The sequence below is a fragment of the Helicoverpa zea genome, chromosome 15 (assembly GCF_022581195.2).
Source record: "Helicoverpa zea isolate HzStark_Cry1AcR chromosome 15, ilHelZeax1.1, whole genome shotgun sequence".
NCBI classification, from domain to species: domain Eukaryota; kingdom Metazoa; phylum Arthropoda; class Insecta; order Lepidoptera; family Noctuidae; genus Helicoverpa; species Helicoverpa zea.
Genome location: NC_061466.1, coordinates 7,062,036 through 7,087,599, shown reverse-complemented (window position 1 = coordinate 7,087,599; position 25,564 = coordinate 7,062,036). Strand labels below are relative to the sequence as shown.

Sequence of the window (25,564 nt, the reverse complement as noted above, 5' to 3'; positions counted from 1 at the left end):
AGATAAGAAAAGTTTCATTCATTTTTGAGGTCAATAAAAATGGCAAATCTGAATCTTACCTTCAGCCTAGCCTTGACGTATTCACGCAGTTGATCCCTAAGAACTGGCACATAGTCCTTGCTGAGCCAATTACTGTATAGAATAGGACGCGCCAATGCTTGTTCTCTATTAATACCTGAAATAGCAAAATCAAACGTTAGACAAAATTCAACCTTCGGCAGGAAGAAATAAAGTTGATTTTCGAATATTACCTGGGAAGAACATCATAGCGACGTTGTCGATGTTCTCATCAGTCCATTGTCTTTCAGCGTCGTCTACTAATCGATCTTGGAACAGACGCAGGGCTTCGTGAGCCCATAATCTTACTAGACCTTCGACGTTCAGGTTGTCTAGTGGCCTATAAATAAATTTGGAAATTAAGAAAGAGTAAGGAACTATAGTTGAACATAGGTGTAGCTTAAAAAATATAGTACAAGAACACATTTAAATATCACTGCCACATTTTTTGCAAAGTTGCATAATTAAAGCTTTCTTTCCACCACCCGGAGGTAAACTGGTAGAGAACGCCTAAGACGTTAAATCCGCCTTTGTACTGTATATGTGCAAGAAACATTTAAATAAATAAATGGGCACAAATTCCACTTGGCTATGTTTTAGGTTACTTTTCAGAAATTGTTGATGGGAAGAACATTTCGTCCTCCTTTCCTCATACCTATAGTTCGGCCATTCAGAGAATGCGTTCCTGACACGTCGCGATTGAACTGACGACGTAATAACATTCATTGATTATTGATATAATAATGTTGTTTTAATGCTCCTCAATTGTTAAAACGGTAAACAACCAGCAAAAATATTTTTATCGTAACTGCAACGCCATTGCAAAGTTACGTCGTCAGTTCAATCGCGACGTGTCAGGAACGCATTCTCTGAATGGCCGAACTATAGTTACAATTTAAACTTTTTTCTAATAATGATAAAATATTGTAAAAAAATTCGTACCGAATAGCCTCACAAATACCGCGCACCCATCGTGTCATCTCTCTAGGCGAGTACACGTAGTGCGGCTGCATGTCCTGCGTGAACCGCTCCTGCGACGCCAGGTATAGCTTCACCATGGCTTGTGTTAGCGGCTCCGCGTAGCCGCGCAGCGCGGGCTGCATGCGCAGCATGGCGCGGGTGAATGTGCCGTAGATCTGTCAAAGGAAATTAGAGATTCGCTTTTTAAGTAAATATTTAAATTATTTAAAAGAAACTTCACACAGGAAGTTTGGCAACTGAATATGTAGTGGGCAAGATACACCAGTATATTAGAGTGAACCTTTCATCACCATGATCTTATTCCAGCAACATTGGTTTTCAATTATTTTATGCGAGGTGAATTACTCGTAAAGTCGATTGACTATTACATTACCAAGGTAAATAATAATTGTATGTAAAATCGAAATAGCTAGGAAGTTATCATAAACCACGCTACGTTTTTTTTCGTGCTTATAAAACCATAGCGTCATTAATCAACTTTCTAGACTAGTGTCTAACTTTTGATTAACTCTGAGCAACTGACCCTTATGTAATCTCAACATCGAGGCATTCAGCATGTTATTGCATTATATCAACAAGTGTTCAACCGAAGTTTCTCGTGTCCACGAATTGTAGACTCTTTTGTATCTCAATATCCATACTAAGTGATACAAAATATTCGTACATATATCCTTCTATACTACATTACCTGTTCAAGCGAAGTTTCTCCGGGATAGTCGACGTATATGACGGGCACGTGACGCAGCAGTCGATGCGACAGCGGCTTGCGGCCCGGGTCGGTGGGCGGGTTACACGCGCCCACGAATTGAATGCGCTCGAGGTGTACCCAGGAGTGATCTGCGAGAAAGATGGAACATAATTTTGTTATTCAAAGACATTTATTCAGACTAGGAATTAAATTTTGACTTTTTGCTATGAGAAGTGAAATAGCAATAGAAAATTTTATAGGCTAAGTTACGGCATTAAAATGCCCTGTCCCATTTTACATTGTCCAATGTTACATTTAAGTGGGATTTGACAAGATTCCACTATATATTATGATGGCAAAAGAAAGATTGTAGTTCAGGTAATCGGGTCGTAAAAATATCTCCATTTAGATATATAGGTCACTTACAACTGCAACATTATCTGCCAAAATAAAGTAGAAACACAAAAGATACAGTAATATTATGTTAACGTACCACTGGCTCTGTAGAAGCCCTTATGTTCGAGCAGTTGCCTCAAGAAGGAGATGACGCGCTGAGTTCCGTATTGATCCATATCCGGCAAGTTGATTTCATCGCAGAATAGTACCAACCATTTGCCGAGCTAGAAAAAAACCACGGAAATTTACGTAAAAGTCTTAATGGGCCATAACAGTCGAAAATCATATATATTTTTAACTAATACGTATAATTTTATAAGTACATAAATTAAAATCAGCCAATGTCGACCAATAATAAACTTTATCTCTTAGTCCACAAGATCTAAAATCGATTGACGAACTCATACCTGTACAGGAGCAAGCACAACGCCGTTGGGAGTCTTCCTATACTCGCAGTAATGGTCGAAAGTCTTCAACAGTAACTCAGGAGTGGTGGCCGAGGAGAAGTTCAGACCGACCACTTCCATGTCTGGCAGAGCTCGGAGCGCCGAGAATAGAGTCATTGTCTTACCCGAACCGGGAGGACCGCAAAGTACTGTGGAACAATAAAAACACTATAAAATTAATTTACTAATTAAAGTAAATTTTCTCGTGAAGTAAGATAGATACCATTGATTCAATGGTAACAAGCAACCGGTCTAACTACATTATAGCATTGATAAATGGGTAAGGAATAGATAGAATCTTTATGGTGGTGAGACTATCCTTTGGCTATCTTTATGGATGGTCCTAAACTGCAGTTTCTTTCAGAAATATTTTAAAAACATTACATCTATGTGTGACATACTTTCAAGTCACTAACTACTCATACCTTGTACCTTTTGGCTTTCAAAATCACTTTGAAGGATTGAAATAATATGTATACAGCAAAATAAATGTAGTAACATTTTAAAGCGTATTTACATACCCAAAGGTTTATGCTCAGCCAGCCAAGTGTAGAGCAGTGCCTCATGCCGCACGGTGTCAAGCGTGGGCACCACCACATCGGGTGCGGCCACCTTATGCGTCTCCACTTCTATCTGAGGCACCTTCGCCGACCATGGCACCCATTCGCCGGTTATGCACACCTATGATGAGACATTGATATTTACATACTAATGTTATAAAAGTCGAAAGTTTGTGTGTGTTTCATCTTCACGCTCGAACTGCTGAATGGATTTTGATGTAACTTGGCAGCAAGTAGTTCATATATCAGTATAAAAAGTAGGCTGCTTTGTATCTGGGTGCAAGATGTAAACCGCTAGCAGAAACTAGTAAGTGTTAAGTTTTTAAGCCATCGAATCAAATATATCTTGCAAAAAACGTAAATAAATCGTTTACTTCAAATTACTTACCTCAAAGTCAATAATGTGCTGGTTCGCGCCACAGTTCGGCAACTGCATGGTGCTTGCTGATCTGATGAAGTCACCCAGTTCATTGCGATCCTAAAATCAAGTAATCGTTTGTAAAATATGTCCAGTAGAAATAGACTCTATTACGTAGGTGGTAAAGTTGTTATTGATATTACCTTGAGTTTAGCGTCACCAGCGAATGACCATAGTAGAGAGTATACGAGCCACTTCGGTACGTAAGCTTCTAACTGCTCGTTGGTGATCGGGAAGTCTGGGTGTTGACGGTTGTATGCCAAGATGTTTCTAGAAGATAAAAGTCAGTGTTATGATGTGAACTTGAAATAAACATAATTATGGTGTCAATATCTTTTAAGCCAGTCCAAAAAAACTGTAATTTGGAGACATATTACAACACTCTAAACTTCTTGTTTACACTTCAGCTGCGTGGCTCCATCTTTATCCATAGACATAAAAGTGAAACACAAATGTATCAATAATAAAACAAATGAGTTTCTTACCTCACGCCGCGGTTAAGCATAGAGTGCAGCGATGACAGCGCTCTATGGCGCGTAAAGTCCATGATATGGTCGAGACTGACCGCACGTTCTAGACATTTCACAACTAAGCCATCGCCGAAGAACAGAGGTTGTAGAATTGCGGCTACATCTCTTTGAGTCTGTAAAAAAGACAATACATTATTTTTGACATATGATACGATAAATATGAAAGTGTTTTGTATTTTTTTTTAATTTATTCTTCAAATTATATAATGATTTATACATACTTGCAAAGCAGGAGACAAGATATTCTCAGTAGCGGTTTGGTCACCGCCAGCGGTTGGAGCGGCCATGACGATGCTGAAAGAGTCTTCTTCTCCATCTTCCAGAGGAATATTCCTCAACCTAAAGTAGAAGAAAGGTATTATAGAAAGCCAGTTAAAGTTGATATGTCTGTACAAGTTTATAGGAGCATTAAGTTACCTCATAAGATAGTTTTCGAAGATCATCTCGGTGGTGAGCACATCTTGTGAGAACCAGACCATACCACAACGGGAGACGGTAGCTAGAGTAGCGTATTTCAGATCTTGGACCTAAAATGTAGAGATACGTTTTATATATCATCTGTATTTAGAACATCAAGAAACATTACTGTGAAATACAAGCCAATATGGTACTTATTGTCCTAATCATAAAGTTCGTTTTCACTTACCTCAAACATAACTCGAACATTAGGAGGCAGTGACAGACGTTCACCATTAGGCAAAGTGAGCAACTTGTTATCGTCAAGCACCGAGTTTAAGTTCTCAACCCATTCAGGGTCTACATCACCATCGAATATAATCCATTGACGTTTGTTGATTTCACCACGGACGTTGTCAATGATTTTCCTATAGAATTGAAAAAGGAAACATTTGAATTTCTCTTCTATATGCTTCCAGCATATAGAGGAATGAATAATAATGAATAATAATGGCGGCCACGGCCGATTTCGGCAACGGCGGCTGTTCCCATTTAAGGAGATCAGCCAGCTGCGCAGGACATATTATAGTGCACGAGCGTTTGCGCAGACACAGGTGCACTCCCTATTCCTTCACTCTCATAATCCGATGGGACGGCAATCCGACACGACCGGAAAGAGCCTAAATGCCTTACCTGAGGATATGTGTGAAAAGACCATCAGTCCATTCACGAGTGTTGGGATCCAGTACACCATATAATGTTTCCTTGGACATCGCCTTAGGATCGATCACGTGAGCTACGCCTTCAACGCCTTCGTATCTGTACGAAACAAAAGTAAATACAACTACATTAAACAAAAAGCAAAGTCAAAGTTTTTATTTCATTTAGACCTATTACAGGTCCTTAAGAAACGTCAAGCTAGTTGCGCGGTTCCAAAGAGTGGGTCTTATGAAGAAGAACCGGCAAGAAACTCCATAGACACTCTTTTCAAAAGAAAGAATTGTATTGTAAGCAATTCTTTCTTTTGAAAAGAGTAATATTTTATAGGTAGACTCTGAGAAAATCATTGACTAAAATCCCTAGATGAGACAATGAATCTTTGCTGTACGTCCGTTATAATTTCAATGACGTGTCCTACCTCTCCAGAGCCTTCAGAAGTACGCGCCACGCAGTTGATTTGCCACTTCCAGAAGGTCCCACCATCATAAGACCATGGTTCAACTTGCAGATTTGGTACAGTTGCAGAACCTGTTCATAATACCAAATGTTAGTTCAAAGTTATAACAGACTGATTCATATTTTTTTTAATTTTGCACAGAAGATTAAATATACAAAAATAAGTTATTGTTGTCTAACACATGAATATATTTAAAGTTCTAAGGGACAAAAAGTTTCTTGTGACGCTAAAGGGACCTTTTTTGTGATACAAATAAAATTACAAAGATAAAGCCCATAGTTGAAAATTAAAATACCTAAGAACTTACTAAGACCCTCAAGAGAATTGGAGGTGTGATTGAGAAAAGATGTTCTTAAGTTATTTTCGGAGGAGTACGTATAAAACTAGCAATATAAATTCTTGGCTTGAACTTGAACACTATAAAGTTGTGTAAGCACAAGACTTTTTAACAAACTTCAGCAATATTAAACCTTAACGTAATGTCACATGTTTTAAAATGCTTTGACATTTCCAAATTCAAAACTGTTTCTAAAAAACATGTGAAGGTTCAATATTGCTGATATACAAATACAAAAGACTAATAACAAAGAACTAGTAATAGCGAGATTTTAAAATAGGAACAACTAAGACCGCAAAGTAGAAATCCAAACAGTGACGTGGTTTGACCAGGTGTGTAGTGGTGTGTAAGCTTAGAATGAAGTACAGGTCGTCGTATGTGAGTGCTGGCTGGAAATACACGGGGTTGTTAATCAATGGAGTACCTTTTTTCTTCAGTAGGGAGCAGCCTGAAGCTAGTGTCTTTTGAGAGAAAATATTATTCCATTTTGAAATCGGACAGTTATCATCATTTCTATAAGGCTTTTGTTAAAGACTACGTCGTCAAGATGTTGGTGGCACTCCATGATTAATAACTCCGTGACGGAAAAACACACACATATGCAACAATGTATAGACACAGAGAGCACACCCACACCGCGGGTCACTGACCTTCTCGATCCACGTGCTGTGCTGCGCCCGCGACGAAGCGCTGCGCCTCTACGTGCCGTTAGCGGGTTAGCATGGAAACGCATACGCATTCACACTCACGTACTACCGTATTATGGTCGATATAATAGGTAATATGGGTATGGCGAGGCTGGCTTTTACTTACACATTTTTTTATTATATTTTAAGAAAGAAATTCATGGAAAATGATAGTTCCCGCAAAAACCAGCCTCAATGTAAATAAAATGAATAAAGCAAAATGTTAAATTGTTATGATTATTATCGCATGAAATATATTATTTAATAATTATTATTATTTAGTTCAATACATTATTATATTCGTCGTCACACCATCACCTCTCCAGTTAGGATGATTCATATAATTATGGATGTTACATGTTATATAATAAATTAAACGATGTGCATATACAATGGACCTGGTGTTCAAACATATTGACTGTGCAGTCAATGAGATGAATGTTATCAGTTAATTCCTTGACCAGTTAACTTTAGGACTTATTCACTGTAAAAAGTGTTCTAACACAAAGAAATATAATACCTTATCCATCCAGGTGGAGCCTTGCTCGTCACCCTCACCACAAACGAGGAATTCTTCGGCGCATACAGCACGGATTTCATTCTTCAGTCCTGTTAAAAGAGACGGTCACTCTCACTCCACATATTACAACAATCAAAGTATGTATATCTTGCCTTACAAATCTTGATACTTGAACATGGAACTTATATTTTTCGCTACTTACCAGTCATCTCAGCCCTAGTGTACCCAACGTTGGGGAAGACATCGTTGAGCAATGAGAACAGCAGCGGTATATCCTCAGCAACCAGCTTAGGCACCATCGTCTCGCAGACGGACTGGATCAAGATGTCTTGTTCCGGCAAAGATTCGGCTATCGAAGCTTCGTCAGGCACCTCCGTACTACGTTCAATTAGGTTCTCCTACAATAAAAAAGGAAATGTTGAAAGTTTTTGAAAACCTTTTCTTGTATAAAGTCGCTCTTTTTTCAAAGCACACGTATATACTCGTTAAATGTTTGACGGAAGAGAGACAAAATATCGAGACACGCACAACAGTGAAATAGGGCAGTTGACTACTTTTAAACATACAAATAAAGCAAAAGATATTTAAAATTACAAAGTATTAAAATCCTAGATCTCACATATTATGTTAGGTAGCTATTTTCATGCTATACAGAATGTCATATAGATTCAAGTTTTGAGATGGCTCTGCGCAACATAACTTCAGCGGATCTTATTTTAGCGGATATACAAAATACCACATAATATATTGAAATTTAATCTTGCAGATCCATCCCAAATTATAAGCAATAGAATATGAAGTATCATTTAGTGAAACAATTTTGAACCGTATATAATTTCGATATTAAAAATACCTAAGATCGCTTCAAAAAAAGTCAACTACCGTATTGTTTAGCTTACCATATTCTGAAAAGATTTTTCTAGTTTCTGTTTGTTCCGGGCATAAACAAACAAAACACGTTTTAATTTACTTAATGATCATTCAATCTAAGTAGGAAAGCCAATTTAACCATCGTGATATTTGCCAAAAAGACACAATTCTTTGAATGAGGGTTTTACGCGTTGTCTAGCCAAATAGTAAAGCCACAGTCTACAGTATTATTTACCTTGATCTTCTGTATACGATCACGCTTCACGTTACCAGCAGACACGAGCACAGATTTGAGCGCTCGGAGTCCGAAGTCGTAGTGGGATTGGTTGGACAACTGCTCGTCACAAAGCCTGTAAGGTTATTGGTCAATAAAAACAATATACTGAACACCAGTAATATCTCAATGGCTGGGGCACTGCCGTGCCCCCAGATATTTTGAAAAATATACAAATTGTCATATTGTCCTATTTGAAAAAGCGTCATTCTAGTGCCCCGTAACGAGACATTTGGTATTGCGAAAGTTGATGACAATAGAACTAGGCCGAATAAAAAAATAAAACAAAGTAGGTGCCTGCCAAGTTGATCCCTTCATAAAATATTCAGAAAAGTCATCACATATACTCACTTGAAGAACGGCACGATCTTGCAGGCCAGTTTCTCAGCAGTCCTGAACCCTTGACTGAACAGCATCACTTCGGCGATCAGCTGCCTATCCGGGGTCGTCATGGCCAAGCTTCGGAACAACTTCTTCAAGTTATCAGGCAAGTTGGAACGACCCGCGTATCCAGGGTTCATTGTGATGAAGATCGCCATGTCTTGGCTGACACGGACTTGTTTGCCGACTAACTCCACTGTTATGGACTTGGCTAGAAGAAATATATTTTTTAGTACAAGTATATAAGAAATACATAAGTATACAAGTATATAAGAGAAGCATAGTCTTGTTTGTGATATGAATACAAAGGGTTGACAAACACAAGACTGAATAGTATTGATTTCTATTACATTGAGAACTTACCAGTATTGTCTCCTTCCTGGTGACTCTTGAGAGCTTCCTGAATGGTCTGCACTTGCTGTGATACGGCTGACAACATTCTCTCTTCCAAACGATTGAACTCGTCGAAGCAACCCCAGGCACCCACCTAAAAGATTACACAAGTGTTATCTTTGTTCTAGAAGACTTTGTCACTATAATGTTGGTGCAGAATATTCTAGTTTACCTGACAAAGACCAACGAAGATACGGCCCATAGCTTGGAAGTCGAAAGTTTCGTCACAGTTGAACACCAACACGAAACGACCGAGCTGGTTTCCGAGAGCCTTCACCGACTCAGTCTTACCGGTACCGGCGGGACCTAGAAATGGTAATTAACATTTCAACGATGTGAAGAGATTTTATTTTACGTAAGGAATAGTAGTTGAAATGGAAATAAACATGGACATATATACATTTACAGTTTTAGTAACATCTGTTATTGTTAACTTAACGTATAATGGTTAATGTAGGTAACTACAAAGACTTTACCTAGTTTTAGGTACTTATTATTTCTGTACGCTCTACAAGCAGGGCACAGTGAGACTTAATATTATGTATATAATAACACCTTTGTAACCTATGAACACAGAATATAGCCTTTGACTTTGACGTTTAGAATATTGATAGTTACAACCCGTGCCGATAAAGAATGGGATTAGAAATCGCGACAGCTGTATTTACCTCTCGCTCATACACTATAGCACATGATGCTTCTTTATCGGCACGGGTTGTAAATATTTTTGGGACACTTACCGAAAGGTGATCCTCCGAGCCTGGCTTCCAAAGCCTGTGTCATGGTAAGGTAGCAACGATCTGTTAAGGGAGTCTGTACCAGGCGATCTTGGACGCCAAGGTATTCGAAACCGTACAAGAACTTGGCGTTAGCCATGTGGATAGTCAGCTGTTGCAATACCTACGAAACGGAAATATAATGGTTAATTATCTTCTTCTATAATATTTATTTATTTCCCAAAATAGGAACTCATTGCTCTGTATACAAGGTGAAGTATTAATATTAACAATACCATATCATCAGCACAATATACATAATTCTATCCCTTAAACAAGGTCTAGCTTGTATCTTAAAGGATATTCTTTTGTTTTGCAAAAATTCATATGTTTGTATACATGTACTTACGTCATTGTTCCTAGGATCGAAGTAGAAACGCATTTCGCAAAGCCACTCGAAGGAGCGAGGACTGTTGACGTCAGAGGCGATCAGACGACGAGTCACCGTACGCTTGTGCACGAACTCGTTGATCTAATTAGTAAAAACATATTACGTTATTACTGTAAGGAATTTAGTTCATAATAACAATAAGTAGACACAACATAATATACACACTTCATTGTGCAATAAAAGTTGTTCAGTCGATGCAAAATCACATCAAGCTACAATCTACCACAATTTAATTTCAACTTTATCTCCAAACCATAAGGTTCAATGTTGATTGGGTTACAGACTCAAGTAGCTTGATGTCCTATGTCATCGGTCCCTACAACTTATACATAATGTTTAACTCACCAGATGTTCAAGTTTCTTCCTCCTGAGCGGCGGTTGTTCCTGCAGCACGGAGTCAGCGAGTATATTGAGCATGTTCTCGACATGAGCCAATACCCTCTTCAGGCCATCTCCACCGCCGCTTGCTAAAGCTGCTTCCACATCTTCTGACCAAAGGATTTGAGCAGCCAGCACTACGATTTGTGCCTGTGGAAATAATACAGATATGAGATGTATGCTATTGATAATACAATTCATGGAACAAAAGTATGTGTCATACATAAGTGAATTTAGATCATGATATATTTAGACTGGTTTTCTATCTGATAGGATATTATTTGAAGTCGCCTTAAGATATTCTAGATTAAATTTTATAGAAAACTTGTTTAAATATATCTTAGATTGTTTCCACTTTGTTGCGTTTAGTTAAAAAAAAAACTGTACAATAAAATTTCACATACCTGGTATTTATCGCACCAATCAATGAACTTCTGCGGGTCAACATTGCCATCCTTGAACTGTTTGACATCACCGACCGCATCCTTCAGCCGACAAGCCAGAGTCACGCGCATTTCACGCTCCACCATAGACAACCACGAGTTGATCTTAGGGTTCTCTATAGTCGACACTGGTGATGTGAAGTAGACCTGAGGGAAATAAAGAAGAATGAATAAGGTTCTGCACTTGTTCTTGATAATGAGGGATTATCATGTCAAAAAAACTCGCCGTTCAACATAAACTTTCTGTATGCCGTATGTCAAAATGTATTTGTGTAAATTAGAAATAAAAAAGCAAAATAAATATTTCTGAAAAAAAGTTTCAATATAAGTTTCTTACCTCTTCACCCTCTCGGGACGCAATACCGTTAATAATAGTGTTGTCCTCATTGAGAATGATAGCGGCGACGCCAGCGAACATCTTCTTGAAATGCTTCTGTAGACGCGCGATGTTTTTGCTGTTACCAATGATTTCAAGCAGATCCTCGTCTCCCACGAAGTAGAATCTAAAACGGATTTTTTTTATAAGTGGCCGACAAAAATCTACTGCTTTTATAACACACACTACGTAGTATAAAACAAAGTCGCTATGTCCCATGTACGTTTAAATCTTCAGAACTACGCAAATGATTTTCATGAGGTTTTTTTAATTGGTAGAGTGATTAAACATTAAGGTTTATATTTCAAATAACATGCATTAAATAGTGGGGCAATACTGTTATCCCGTGCGAAGCCAGAGCGGGTCGCTAGTTATTATTATAACCGTTACGTACCTCGGAAAGCTGCTCCGTTCCCTCTCCAGATATTCACCAAGCGCCTTCTGGATCTTGCCCAGTAAGTCGGCGAGACGCTCCAAAGAACGTTGTACGCCAGGAATGTTCAGCACATCCATCACCATTGGCGATTTGCTTACTTTCTTCATCAGGCCCAAGAACTCCGAACTATTGGAAAAATAACACAAGATATTGTATATCAGTACTGATGAAAATTAGGCATGCTCCCAGTTGATAGCGATGAGGAGTAATCATTTGACGATACTTATATTTTAGTAGTAAGTTTTTAGTTCTATTGTAATTAAGTACCTCTTTTATATAATTATTTTGTAATCTATATTGTGTATATTTTGTCATTAAAGAACTGAAAATTCTAGGATAAATAAAATATATTATAGAAATAAAAATTATATTTTACCTGATGCTCTGGAAACGGCTAGTTTCGACGGGTAGCAGAGTCTTGATGTCGGCAGAGCCACTGAAAATGCCCTCCAAGTACACCCAGCGACGTTGCACGTCGATCCATACGTCGAACAGAGCGTTGATGCGGTTTAGTTTCTCTTCCCAGGTTAATGCTTCTTCTTCGAATACCTTAACAACAAAAATAAGTGATGAGGCATTTTAGGTACATTTTTTTGACATAACAAAAGTTTAAATAGGATTTAGTATTTCAGTATATATTTTTTTAATAGTTGAGTCATAAAAAATTGAGGATTTTACCTTGTAATAAGGCGACAGCTTCATAGCAGCAACGCTGTTGATATGTTCCTTCACTTTGTTGAACAGATCGTCCCAACCGCGGATAATCTTGCACTTGTTCTGGTAGTTAATCAAGTCCAGCTCATAGCTCTGCCACGACTCGCGCACCTAAGACAAAGACATAGGTGTGTTATTTCTTCTATCTTCCTTCACGAAAAATGTTACAAAGTGATTTTTGCTTTATATCCTATAGCGTAATGTAATAATTTTTAAGCCTATGATGGTTAAATACTTCAAAATTGATCTTATGTAAGTAAAATTGTAAAGTTTAAATTCTTTAACTGGAACCCGAAAATATGCGATTTAAGGATCACTTTTCTTTGTCAAGTCCGGATTATTTGTAGGAAGACTTGCACATTCTTGGTAATAAAATCTTTTCCTTCCCTAAAACTAGTTTTCTCTCACCTGTTTCAAGAACTCCTCAAGTGCCATTTCTCCCTGAGCGACAGACACCACATCCTTGACGGTATGCTCGTTATGCAGCAGGTCAGCGTCCCACACCTGTCCCAGGGTCAGCTCGGAGAGTGACCAGTCGACCTTGAGAGCGCGGCACAGTTGGCGCCAGTGACGTTCTTTCAGAGCATCGGATTTTAGCTCCACGATTAACATGTTCACCTGGTGGTATAAAAATATTGGTTAGATATGAAATAAGAGAGATATTCAATTGACCAATTATTATTTATTTCTCAGCATTGAATACATGAATTTGGTAGTTACAAACTGCATTAAACATGAGACTGGTGTCTGATGTAAGTTAATTCTATATAACAGAATATTGATGACGATTTTTGCGGTTTGAACCTTTAGGAAACTAAACTTGATTGTAAGATAATATGGTGATTTTTGACTGCCTCGTTGGTCTAGGGGTAAAAAAGGCACTTACTGCACAATGGTTTTGGGTACGGTTTCCGTTTGTGCTTTATTATAATGCCCTGCACAGTTGGCTGATCTCTTTCGAGAAAAGTTACAAAGGATAAAATTTGGTTTGGACATCATTGTAGCCTTTGTTACATTTTATTGAACGTATTATTTTTCGAATATTAAAAGCATAGCTCACCTTGGTGTAAGACTGCAGCAGTTTACGGACATACTCGTAGCTGTCATACATGCGGAGACGAGCCGGCAGTTCTTTGAGCTCGTTCAACATCGCTTCCAGTTGTTGTCTGACACAAAAAACTCATTATTACCAAGTTTTTAAACTGGTAAAACTACTTATAATTAGGTATTTGACTAAGCGATAAATAAAATCCTTTATCATATTCATTCGGTAAAGCATCTTAAAATAATGACACTTTCACTTAATAGGAAAAGGATAATAGGAAAAAATATTATATCATTGTTATGTTATAAGTATACAGCTTAACCTGAAAAATCTGTGACGTCATAGTTAGTGTTGTCACTCACATTGCATAGAAAGTAACCGTTTTTGACAGTTAATTAAAAGTATTGAATTTCTCTAGTTGACAAGAATCGTATTATTTTGTGTGTGTATGTTACCTGAGTTTCCTAGGTTGCACAGACAACCAAGGCTTCTCCCTGATATCATCGATCTGTGTCCAGATCTTGCTAAGCGATGACCAAACTCCGCGCAAGTCTTGTAACTCTTCCAGTGCGACCGTCATACGCTCATTGTTTATGGAGCTTCCTATAATTTGAAATTCATTGTGAGTTCTAATATAAAATTAAATTATCTGGTGCATTTGTATATGACCAGGGGATAATATGGGTCTTTAGTGTAGATCAGAGTTATAATTGGACCACAAGTATTTTCAACCCTATTTTATTGAGCGCCTGACAAGGACACAAAAAGTGTAAATTATGTGTAATTTTACATCTATTCAACCTCCCTGTGTGCCGAAAGTGGTTCTAAAATTTTAATTACAGACGCCAGCATACTAAGGCACTCCAATCTGGAAAAAGGCCAACCAACATTGAACCTTATACATCAGGGATAAAGTTGAAAACCGATTAAAGAAAGTTGACCGATTGTAGTAACTTGATGTGCTGGTGTCTGTACAATGAGTACAACCCTTTATCATGACAGTCAATAACTTACCAGTATCATGCAACTCGAGGGCCTCCTTGGCCTTAGCCACATTGTCTCTCTCGTCCTTCAGCCTCGTGTATCTGGTCTCCATAGCCTGGAGGCGAGCTAAAGCATCCTCAGGCCTAGTGGAGCCGTCAGTGGGCTTGCTACGTTCCCATTCAGTGAGGAATTCCAGAGTACGAGCTTCAACCGCCTTGTCTTCTGCCACTATCTTTTGTTGGAGCGAGGCAACCTGATAGAATATTGACACATACATTTATGTTCTCACCCAGGTGCGGGAAGAAGTTTCCCTGGACGCAGGTAGTACAGTATATTACAATAATAATAATATTTTTTAAAGTACAAAGAACTTCAAAAGATAATTATCAGTGTTGTATTGTACCTGGGTCTGAATAGAAGAATCCTTTCTGCGCATAATCTCGTTGAACGCACTCCATTCGCCTTCGATATTGTCGACATGCAGCCATTGCGCAGGAAATTGGAACCTGAGAACAAATGAATGTTTTAGAAACATTTCGTAAGGAAATCTAAGGGTAGATTGCACCATTTATTTATTTATTTATTCTAATCACTAACATTATAAATATTACAACCTATTGCGTTAGTGAGGCACTTATGTAATTAAAATATAATTAGAAAAATAAAAACATATTTATTTTAGGTAGTTAGTTTATAAAAAAAATGTTTGAAATAAATTAAAAATGTTACAATAAAACACATTCAAAACTAATTGGTGGCAATTTGACGGTTAGTTATATGGTGCCACCCACCCTAAATAAAATAGTAAAGATATAATTTATTTACCTCTGTCGTTCTAGAATGCGTTGTGCCTCCCTATAGATGTCGACTTGTTTCTCCCACGCTAACACTTCTCTCTTCAGTTGTTGCACGTACGTGATGAGGGATACTGCATCGCTGGTTGATGCCGCTTCTGTATACGCAGAATTAAATGAGATACTCAGGTCCCTAATAATTGAATTTTAAATTGATTTTAAATGTTACGCTATTGTTATAGTGTTTATTGGGTGTTGTGAGACTCTTAAAGTGTAGTCACATTCATAGGTTTAATTAATTTTTGAAATACTAGATGTTTCCCTTTGTTTCCGTTCCTGGTTAAAATATGTAAATCTGATGTCCCCGCGAATAGTGTAGCTTTATTAGCGTAATACATATCCTCATGTCCATATGTATCCTCTTTATCATATCAGTATAGAAGTATGTTTTTAAATAAAAATAATCGACGACATAATAACAATAGATCACAACCAGATAATTTGCCATCTTACCAATGGTCTGCTGTTCCAGCTGACTGCGCGACTTGGCAAGCTGTCCATGGAAGGTGACCATCTCCCCGCCGAGCAACGCTCCAAACTTGCCCAGCACCTCCTTGTGCCACGCATCGTACTTCAGAGCTACTTTACTTTGTACGCGAGCGAAGTCTATCACTACCGGCCCGTATTCGCGACGCGTGTCAGACGTGTCGAATGTTGTGCGAGATTTCCTGGATAAGTTAAGAAAAAATATAAATATTTAGTAAGATTAGCTTACTGCTTAGAATGAGGCAACAAACATCTGGGTATGGAGTATGAGACACAAACGTGTGTAAATAAGATTACTCTCATTGCAATTGTGGCTGGTAGATTTTTATAGCGATCGAATGTTGGATGAAACATGAAAATATGCTGCGCCGACCCCAAATAAAATTGGGATAAGGACGTGATGATGGTGAGTTGCACGGACTCTTATTATGTGATCTCAAGATTAGATTTAGAGAATATTAGGACACAACTAAATCAATAAACAACTGAGAACTTACTTGATATCATTCAAGCACTTAATCCAGAGAGTGATGTCTTCTCCGAGACGACCATACAAGCTTTCAGGCTGCAAATCCCACAACGCTTGGTAACTAAAAATAAAAAGACATTTTAAAACACCTTTTTCTTTACAATGCTTAACTGTAAATAAAGAATGTCTTATTAAGTCTTACCGTAGCCATTCATCAACGTATTCGCGCACTTGCGAGATCTTTTGTTCGATGGCATCGTATGCGTTTTCCAAAGGATTAGACCCGGCGGGCAGTTTAGTTAGCAAGTTTCTGTAAGTCGCGGTCTGAGCGCGAGCCACGCCCACTTGGTATCTGTAAGGATAAAAATAATGAGATATAGCAAAAATATCAAGAATTTTAAAGTCATCAATAAATGTAATATTCTCGTGATTTTGGATATGTTACGGCTAAAGCGCGAAGTGAGGTTGTACGTGGGTTTAACTGGCTACAGCTAGGTGTAACCGGCCATAGGCAGTAAGTAATTCATAAGGCCGCTGCCTCGAATTTTGCGGGCAGCGGGGCGGCAGCGGCGGCGGCGCGTTCGGTCACCGTTTTGAATGGAGCTCACCGCTCGTTGCCCGCTCCCGCGCCGCTGTATTCGAGGGCCGGTCCATTTGATTATACGCGTAAGATCCTGCCGCTCCCGCGCCGCCGCCGCTGCCGCCCCGCTGCCCGCAAAATTCGAGGCAGCGGCCTAAGGCATTGCAGTAGTACGCAAGGGAGTACATAACCAAGTAAATAAGGAAGAACATAAGGAAAGTATATTATGAGCTTCCAAAGTTAGAAGTATTAAAAAGCCCTTCACATCATTACCTGGTGCTCTGCAAGCGATGTTGGCTGGTGACGATAGCTTGCCACGCGAACATCTGACGCATCAGTTGGAAGCGAGCCTCCTCCAGAGATGGGAAGAGGTACATCTGCTGGTTGGTTATACGCACTTCGTGGACCACGCGAGCAATCTGTCAAGTATGCAAGCCAATAAGTAACAACGCGATGTTAGTTTTAAGAAAGCTATAAAACATTTTTTTTACTGTTGTAGAAAGGACCAATTTATCTAGATGGAACCCAACAGAGACTAATCTGGAAGTTATGCATCTACTTTTAGCCATCACACCAAACAATTCTTGTAACGTCAAGGCTTCGTCAAGGCAAGAATACTTGTCTCTTATTAAAAGGATATGTCAAAGTCTAACGGCCGTTTCCATTATTCTAACTATCTGTTGATTTGCTTAATAGAAATATAATTATGACATTAGCCGCATATGTCATGTAATGTCAAATTCTTATCTCTAGTATGTAAAACAACAACAAATATTGGGAATGGTCGTAAGAGTTGATGACTTTAGGTACTTGCCTGAGGTTCTCCACCAGGTTTATGAGTAGGCTCAGTAGGTGAGTAGGTGTCCATAGACAGATCTAGCTCATGGCTCTTGCCAAGGAGGGCCGATGTCCAGGCTTCAATGCCAGCTTGTAAACGAGCAGCCAGACTCTTCTCGACCTTTGAAAATGTACAGAGACATTAGTTATTTAATCTCAATTTTTACAATTTACATATTAAACATTATTATATAACTATTTAATCAACATTATTATAATACATATTATGTACGCTTACTATAAAAAATTGCATCATAAAACTCCTTCTCATCACTGCCCACCGGGAGTGTACCCAAGGGTGGCAGCATTGCCACATTATACCAAAATAAAAACCAGCCAATGGGTCACTTGAAGTGTCAGCAAGTCTATTAGTTATTATATCATACATAATCAATTATATACTTTTTTAACAAACGTTAATTATTATAAAGAACAAAATTATATAAAACATACCTCCTCATCAAGGCGCTGCACCCACAAATGCAAGTTGCTGTACTGCCTCAAGGAGAGGTCGTCAATAGCTCTCTGCAGCCGACTGAGGATATCAGCTAAGCTTACAGCCGAGTATGGACAAGTTTCCAATGAACGAGCGTCTACTGAGATCTGCTCCTCAACTGCTAATAGGTCCTCAACCTGTTCAAAAGATAGCATAAATAAAGTTTCGTCGTATTCTTAAAGGCTTATATACAAAGAGGACCTAAGCTAAGGCCTCTATTTTTGACACCAGGGATATAATTCATCAAGAATATTTAATGATGAGCATAAAAAATCTATTCGTCTTTTATATTGCAAGATATATATAATATTTTAGGTTCAACCTACCTTCTCTTGGAAAAGCAGCACAACTTCGCTTAGCTTCTGAACATACGGGTCCAGTTTGTATGACTCCCACACAAGTGCCATACCTTCCGACACTTGGTTGAGGACATCACGACGTAACCCAGCCACAAGCGGAATGATGGATGCTTTGTCGCGGATCTAAAGGAGTTCACAAATATAATAGAATATCAGCATAGTAATTAAAATTTGTTGAACGAGGGTCAGGACATAAATCATAGAATAACTTTAAAGAAAATAAAAGCAAGACATCAAAATCAGATACAAATAATGTAAAGCGCAGGGAACTTTGTTTCAGAAGGCACTTTAACACAGTTTCACCAAAATCTAGTCTATAAATACAACTAAAAGAAAGTAATAAAAAAAGTGAGTACAGGTGATGCTAAAAGTGAAATAATAAAACAAAACACCAGACATATCATGCACCTTTAAAGTCATAAGCTACCTTTGTATGATTCCTATTATTTAGCTGCACAAATGAAAACGCACTCGTGTTAGTGTTGTCACATATACGCACATACAACATATAAAGATTTAAATGAGTAAAATTTCGTGTCAATTGTTATAAAATTTAAGTGTTTGTGCGAATATCGTGTCGATTCTAGTGCTTGAAGTTTGTGAATTCACACTGTTTGTATGTGTTAGTGTCGCGTTACCTTCTCCAGTGTTCGTTCGTACGTGCGGACGCTCTCGATCAGCGAGATCGCGAAGGGGTACAGTTGGTTAGCTTGATGTGCCTTGTTCACGATGGCTAATGGTACTCTGTGAAACATTAACAATATTAAACATCCTAATTTTACAAAGTTAAAAAGCCTTTCTATTATAGATCTGCCCGAATCTATAAATTGTCTCATTTTCTTAGGAAATTGAAACGTTTCAATACCTGTGATAACTGAAATTACAAAATTGTTTTGAGACCCATATGAATGAAATAGTGGAATATACTCAGAAAGTAAGAAATTACCTGAATCCAAGGTTCTTCAAGTTGCGCACTTCCTTGTACAGGGTAATGATCTCAGGCAAGAAGTTGACTTTCAACTTGAGAATAGTGCCAGTTTTGCCAGAGCGAGCGCGGACCGATTCAATGGCGAAAATACGACCAGACACGCCTAAGTTACGTTGTTGCACCTAAAATATCGAACAGAAAATATAAATATTATATTTCGCCAAGAAAAGATATATTATCAAGATAAAGGTATTTTTATATTTAAAATTTTTATGTTACCTTTCGAGCCCAATCATCAAAGACTTCCTGGGTGTCCAATTTTAGGCGAAAACTGTCACCATCCGCCTTCAGTTTTTGCCCTTCAATATGGTTCTCCCATCCTTTGCCTGTTCACAAAGAAAAAGAAAACATCAGTAATCAAACTTTTTACTTCATAATTTTTCTTTTTATATGCCAATTATTTACTTACCAAGTACATCCTCAACTCTCTTCAAGTAGGCAGTGAGTTGGTGGTCAATCTGCTTAGCCCAAATGATGGAACCAGCCACTGGGGGCAGATCACGCACTAAAGACAGCCTGCTGCATTTCGATTGAGGATATTGTACCTGAATAAAGCATAGTGATTTTTTGTTTAATTAAGAATTATTATAACACGGAATATAATACACACACACACACACATTGTAGTAGTTAATATTAATATTGTTTTAAAGAACTTGGCCCTTATGAAGTCAGCCATTTGATGCCTGCGCATTTGTATTTGTTTGTCGATTTTGATTTGCGCAATCATAACTAACCAACTTCGTAGGGGTAAAGATATTTGACATGCAGCTTATTATGTAGAATTACGATTACATATTATGAATTTATTAGGGAGTGTTTGCCTAAAAAAACTATATTTCAATTACCTTAAACTTCTCATGCAAAGCTTCGATATCGTCTTTGACTCTCTGTATGAGTTGTGTCTGGTACTCGCGGATAGCACCGCGGATGTGTGGGCGAACGAACAGAGCGTTGAACCGTGAGAAAATGCGGAACATTTCGTTCGCATTCTTCGCTGTTCCTAGCTGGTCACGGAGGTGGGCTGTGATGCGGGTCTCCACGCGATCTAATTTGAAATTATATTGATGAAATAGTGTTCTTTTGTGAAAGAACAAAAAACTACTTACGTTTGAAAATGTTTTTTTCTAAGAATTCGGATTCGCACACATTGTGGAAAGTAATAAAACAAAATGTATCACTACTGGTAATGTTCTCCTACTACTCAATAATTGAGTGTTTTAAGTTGTAACTTACCGATTCTGTCTTCATACCGACGGACCGCTGCTTCCCAGGCATCGCTACCCTCGCGAGATATATCCAGACAGTCTACTTCCTTCACATTCTCATATGCGAGGTTCACCTTAGGACAAAATGGTTTAAAGTTAACAAAGTAGGACTTAATAATATGAAGTAATCTGGTTCTTCATACATAACAGACCACGCCAAGCCACATAGGAAGTGGAAAAGGGCAGGCTGTCTTTAGTTTTGAAATATGAAAAGTGTTGATTTACCAACCTAATTTGAATAAACGTTTTTGAGTTTGAATAGGTCTGTATAAAAATCTGTTGTTTTGTTACCTCTGCAATAGCATTGGCGTCAGCAGCATCCATTGGCAGTGAATGGGGCTGGGCAGGCTCACCACCAGCGCCTGCGTCGGCCGCCACTGTTGCACGCGGACGAAGCACCTGAGCGATATAAATAATCATTAAATATTCCTACACAGATTCCAGTCCAAAATAACAGTTTCAGTAGGGTTAACCAAATATTATATGGTGAACCAAAAATATGTGAGCGGTAAATACTATTTTCTGAAATATAGTTTCAAAAATTTCAACATGATAGTGCGCTATGTAATACAGTTACAAAAGTGGCTACAGTTCCATTTGCTTTTCATGATTTGGATCATGCATGCATCATGTGATATATAAAAATCTGAAGACCTAAGTTTACAACATACTCCTAAAAACCAATAAATGTGGCTTACCCTTAACATGACAGTGCGCAGTTGTTCATGATGCCTGCGGAATCTGCGCATGTGTTCCATCCGCGCCTGCAGCCGCTTGTGCGACGGTGAGACGCGCCACACCATCTTCAAGTGCTCGTCACGCTTCTTCTTTACTATGTCACTGTGAATATTTGTAAAGATTTACTTAGGGGATCTTGGTTTAAAATGAAGCCGTAATTAGGTTTAAATTTTGTTTTAAAACTATCCAGTATAACTCTGATCACTGTGTACATAATCTAAATTGACATAACACTGATCAGTGTGTACAATATAAATTGACATAAATAACTTTTGAAGTATATGTTTAGCATTGTTTAGTAATCTTGGGTAGCTTACCGCAACAATCCCTGGAGCTTCTCGTATTCGTCATCCCAACAGGAGAACACTTCAAAGCATTGTGTCATAACGCGTTCAAAGTCTTCAAAAGGAATATGCATCAACCGGCGAGTTCCCAGCACCTACATAAAACAATAATAATTAATATAAACAGTTTAATCTGAATGTTAAATATTCAAGAAGCATATCTTTGGCTCTTATTACCTTGAGGAGTTGTTGACCAAGATCACGAGAAATAGCCTCAACCAGTCTCAAACCGCGCTGTATGGGGTATTTGGTTGAACGAATCTTTCGTAAATGCGAAAATATCTGCTGTACTGCCAATCTGCATTAACAAAAGATATGTGACTTTTTATTTGGGAAATAATCAGTAGAAAATGTTTGTTATTATTTGTTACCTGATCCTTTCCAGCTCAGTAGCACTGAGAAGATCGTTGATAGGGAAGTCTTTCATGAGGGGGTTGTAGTCCGACACAGTTGCAAGAGCTTGCTTCAACCCGGTGTCCGTGTCAAAGGACACAGTTGCATGGAAACGCTTGCCATACTTCAGAATCTCCAAAGTTAGGGCAACCTAAAATATATTGAATCTTAGTTTGTTTGTAAGCTGGATGTCAGTGCCAACCATTGAGCTGTGTAGGCATGGTTATAATATGCTAATGTATTTAATATGAATAAGTCATTTGCATAATCCTAATGAAGAAGAACTGACGTAAGACTCCATAAAATTAAACCATTGCTTTTAAAATGCATGCTAAAGATAAGTTGTAGCTACAATAAGTTGTACAAACCTCAATACTTTCTCTTTTCTCCTGGATGCGGTGGAGAGCTCTTTCAAGGTTCAGCCAGAAAGAGATTTCTTGGAGAGCTGTGCCGTTTGATGGGTCACGGTCCAACTTGGTGACCTAATAAAAAATATAAATAAAACAAAAGTTAGTCTCAATTCAATAAAATAAACACACAATTAAAAATGATTTGTAATTTATTTACATGTGTTGTGACAAACCTTTTGAATTTCTTTGATCCAGCGGTTGACACCATTCTGCAGTTGATTGAGGAATGTGGAGTCTTCCACTTTGTCACCAAAGTCAGCTACCCGAGGTTTGCGCCCTTCATCAGCAGCTCTAAGAAAGAACATTGAAAACTCTTCAGTGATTTCTGAGTGCTAATTTTGACAATCGTGATTGCAACAATTATTTATTCAGTGAGGTTTTACAGAATATTATAACAAGAGTGGCTCATAATAATGCATTATTTTTTTATTCTTTTGTTGTGTGTGGAATGAGTCTAATTTTCAGGGTGGAGGGTACTTGATTTTTGGTACATTTTGTTTATTATCAAATCAAATCAGTTGAAAATGTTTAGTTTTACCTCTTGATGACAGCAGCTACCAAAGGATGCACAGGCAGGGTAATCTCAGGGATATCAATGTTCTGTTGGAGGTGCAGTAGTCCCATCTCCAACTCAGCAATTTTTTTCTCAACCGATGGTGCCATTTTATCACCATCCCTACAAAACAACATTTTCTTAAAAATTGGCCAATTGATTTTAAAAGTAAAGAAAATCTGTTTAAAAGTTCTACAGATATTTATTTTACATAACACTACAAACATTGTTTTTTTTTTAAGTGTAGACAATATTTCTGAAAATAATCAAACAGAGAACTCATGAAGACAACATGTTGCTTAATAACCAAAATAAAATCAGGATAGTGGCTGGAGGACGACTACAGGATTCAATTTTTCAATTGTGATATCAATAAAAAAAAACCAGAGCTTACCTGTCGGCTCTACCACTCTCCTTCACATAACTCTTGAAGAAAGGAGCCATGGTCTTGCTGATGAAAGCATGGAGAGTTTCATATGGAGAGCCATCAGACAGGTTGATGAGTCGCAGCTGACTGTGGATGGACTTGTCAGCTTCAATGACAGCACCACGCTTGATGCACACAAAGGCTGCCACCCGAGATGATGAGAAGTGAACCTAGAAACAAACAAGTTGTATTATGAGGGTAATTTTGAAGTAACATCTGAATAACTGAGTTGATTATTTAGTCCACAAACCTCATTGCTAATTTGGTAGGTGACAGCCTCTTTCTCCTCTTCCCCTTCAGTGGGTTGTTCACTATCATCTTCTAAACAAAAATTAAAGAATATATTTAATTGAAGGTATTTATTTCAACAGAAAAATACAAAAATATAGAGAAAAATGGTTGCTAACTGTCATACATAAAACTATGTTTATAAGTTGACATCATCATCGATCTAACTGCATTGCCGTATGATTTAATGCTGCAGCAATGCAGGTAGAAAGTTGTCATGAAAAAACATTCAAGTGTCACATACCTTTGGAAGAAAACCTTTGCACGTACAGAGAAGACACCTGAGGGTCGGAGAAGAACTTCCTGATGCAATCTTGGTTCACTTTGTCGTCCAAAGCAGCATTTAATGCCGGTGGCACGATATCATCTTCGGGCAAAAGTACCGTTGCGGCTCTGCGCAAGTAGTTCGCAAAGTCTTGGAAGTCGACAACAACGACATTCTGAGACTCAGGTGAATTTTCACTTCCATCTAAAGAATCTCCCATGGTGGTTTAGGGAGATTCCAATATTTCTTGTAAGAATCAATAAACTTTTTTTGGAAAACGGCCGCAAGTTCTTGCAGATGCAGCCGTCAATTGACATGTGATGACGCATCGATCAGTGTGGCAAGGCTCGATAAATATTTTACAGCTGATTCTATTATTTCATTTTTGTTCGCAACTGAATAAAAATAACTCTCGTATTATTAATATTTCAAGATCTAGATTTTTAATACACAATCAACATATATAACTTTAATAATTAAGACAGTTCATTATTTTAAAATACATATTTTATTTTCCACACTGGTAATAAAAGTAGCTAGTTGCGTTCAAATACTTCATACTGATGTGTTGAAATCAAATACTCATTTCTTACTGAACGTACTCTAACAACTTCTGATTTTTATTTATTTGTATGTTTTATGTCTACCGACTAACACCTAACACCATTGTTAAATCATTTAACTTCAGAAACTGGTATCTTTATTTAATCTCCTATGCTACTTCTCGGGCCGTTCCATGTAAGTAGGCCATTTCATAAAGAATTTCATTATTTCATTTAGCATTTCATTTTGAGTCTCAGTCTGAGTAGGTATATTATATGAAGGAATGTACCTGCTGAAGTGTAGTGTGATCGGTAGGTCTGCCTCAGCCAATAATCAACGAAGCATTATTTAAATTTAAATATAGGACAACAACTACAAAACGATAAGTGCATAGAATATATTTTCAAAAATAGACTTATGTTTATCATCAAGTTTGCTGATTATAATAATCTATACTAGTTTCACTTATATGCTGAAAGCCTTTGCCGAACTTTTAAAATATAACAAAGCACACATATCGTGTAGCACATGTACTTAAGCACATCTTGCCATATCTTAAGTCAGGAAACGTCTACAATCCATCAGAGAAGAATAATTAACATAACAATGTTAA

The 25,564-nt window shown here is 38.0% G+C and overlaps 1 protein-coding gene across 2 annotated transcripts in view; it reads right to left on the bottom strand.

The window, feature by feature from the left end:
* Positions 1-24,717, bottom strand: part of LOC124637014 (dynein heavy chain, cytoplasmic) — a 41,944-nt gene extending 17,227 nt beyond the window's left edge. For both annotated transcript variants that reach the window (XM_047173326.1, XM_047173324.1), the window contains exons 1-59: positions 24,388-24,717; positions 24,106-24,176; positions 23,823-24,025; positions 23,414-23,551; positions 23,049-23,166; positions 22,834-22,947; positions 22,444-22,616; positions 22,250-22,370; positions 22,046-22,167; positions 21,689-21,830; positions 21,282-21,389; positions 20,959-21,064; positions 20,571-20,770; positions 20,132-20,267; positions 19,942-20,048; positions 19,681-19,844; positions 19,373-19,478; positions 18,702-18,857; positions 18,333-18,512; positions 17,857-18,000; positions 17,316-17,461; positions 16,665-16,814; positions 16,491-16,583; positions 15,961-16,175; positions 15,479-15,605; positions 15,057-15,159; positions 14,684-14,906; positions 14,125-14,272; positions 13,685-13,790; positions 13,033-13,242; positions 12,589-12,735; positions 12,287-12,459; positions 11,869-12,036; positions 11,436-11,601; positions 11,060-11,245; positions 10,623-10,805; positions 10,236-10,358; positions 9,851-10,010; positions 9,283-9,416; positions 9,081-9,204; positions 8,688-8,928; positions 8,298-8,412; positions 7,395-7,590; positions 7,193-7,281; positions 5,611-5,720; positions 5,166-5,291; positions 4,723-4,900; positions 4,494-4,603; positions 4,298-4,415; positions 4,032-4,189; positions 3,690-3,816; positions 3,517-3,606; positions 3,090-3,249; positions 2,530-2,717; positions 2,220-2,346; positions 1,727-1,875; positions 1,000-1,193; positions 252-397; positions 60-175 (exon numbers count right to left, since the gene is read on the bottom strand). In XM_047173326.1, the coding sequence (XP_047029282.1) occupies positions 60-175; positions 252-397; positions 1,000-1,193; positions 1,727-1,875; positions 2,220-2,346; positions 2,530-2,717; positions 3,090-3,249; positions 3,517-3,606; positions 3,690-3,816; positions 4,032-4,189; positions 4,298-4,415; positions 4,494-4,603; positions 4,723-4,900; positions 5,166-5,291; positions 5,611-5,720; positions 7,193-7,281; positions 7,395-7,590; positions 8,298-8,412; positions 8,688-8,928; positions 9,081-9,204; positions 9,283-9,416; positions 9,851-10,010; positions 10,236-10,358; positions 10,623-10,805; positions 11,060-11,245; positions 11,436-11,601; positions 11,869-12,036; positions 12,287-12,459; positions 12,589-12,735; positions 13,033-13,242; positions 13,685-13,790; positions 14,125-14,272; positions 14,684-14,906; positions 15,057-15,159; positions 15,479-15,605; positions 15,961-16,175; positions 16,491-16,583; positions 16,665-16,814; positions 17,316-17,461; positions 17,857-18,000; positions 18,333-18,512; positions 18,702-18,857; positions 19,373-19,478; positions 19,681-19,844; positions 19,942-20,048; positions 20,132-20,267; positions 20,571-20,770; positions 20,959-21,064; positions 21,282-21,389; positions 21,689-21,830; positions 22,046-22,167; positions 22,250-22,370; positions 22,444-22,616; positions 22,834-22,947; positions 23,049-23,166; positions 23,414-23,551; positions 23,823-24,025; positions 24,106-24,176; positions 24,388-24,628 (8,673 nt within the window). In that variant the 5' untranslated portion in view covers positions 24,629-24,717. The remainder of the gene's footprint in view (positions 1-59; positions 176-251; positions 398-999; positions 1,194-1,726; positions 1,876-2,219; positions 2,347-2,529; positions 2,718-3,089; positions 3,250-3,516; positions 3,607-3,689; positions 3,817-4,031; positions 4,190-4,297; positions 4,416-4,493; positions 4,604-4,722; positions 4,901-5,165; positions 5,292-5,610; positions 5,721-7,192; positions 7,282-7,394; positions 7,591-8,297; positions 8,413-8,687; positions 8,929-9,080; positions 9,205-9,282; positions 9,417-9,850; positions 10,011-10,235; positions 10,359-10,622; positions 10,806-11,059; positions 11,246-11,435; positions 11,602-11,868; positions 12,037-12,286; positions 12,460-12,588; positions 12,736-13,032; positions 13,243-13,684; positions 13,791-14,124; positions 14,273-14,683; positions 14,907-15,056; positions 15,160-15,478; positions 15,606-15,960; positions 16,176-16,490; positions 16,584-16,664; positions 16,815-17,315; positions 17,462-17,856; positions 18,001-18,332; positions 18,513-18,701; positions 18,858-19,372; positions 19,479-19,680; positions 19,845-19,941; positions 20,049-20,131; positions 20,268-20,570; positions 20,771-20,958; positions 21,065-21,281; positions 21,390-21,688; positions 21,831-22,045; positions 22,168-22,249; positions 22,371-22,443; positions 22,617-22,833; positions 22,948-23,048; positions 23,167-23,413; positions 23,552-23,822; positions 24,026-24,105; positions 24,177-24,387) is intronic.
* Positions 24,718-25,564: the final 847 nt, after the last annotated feature.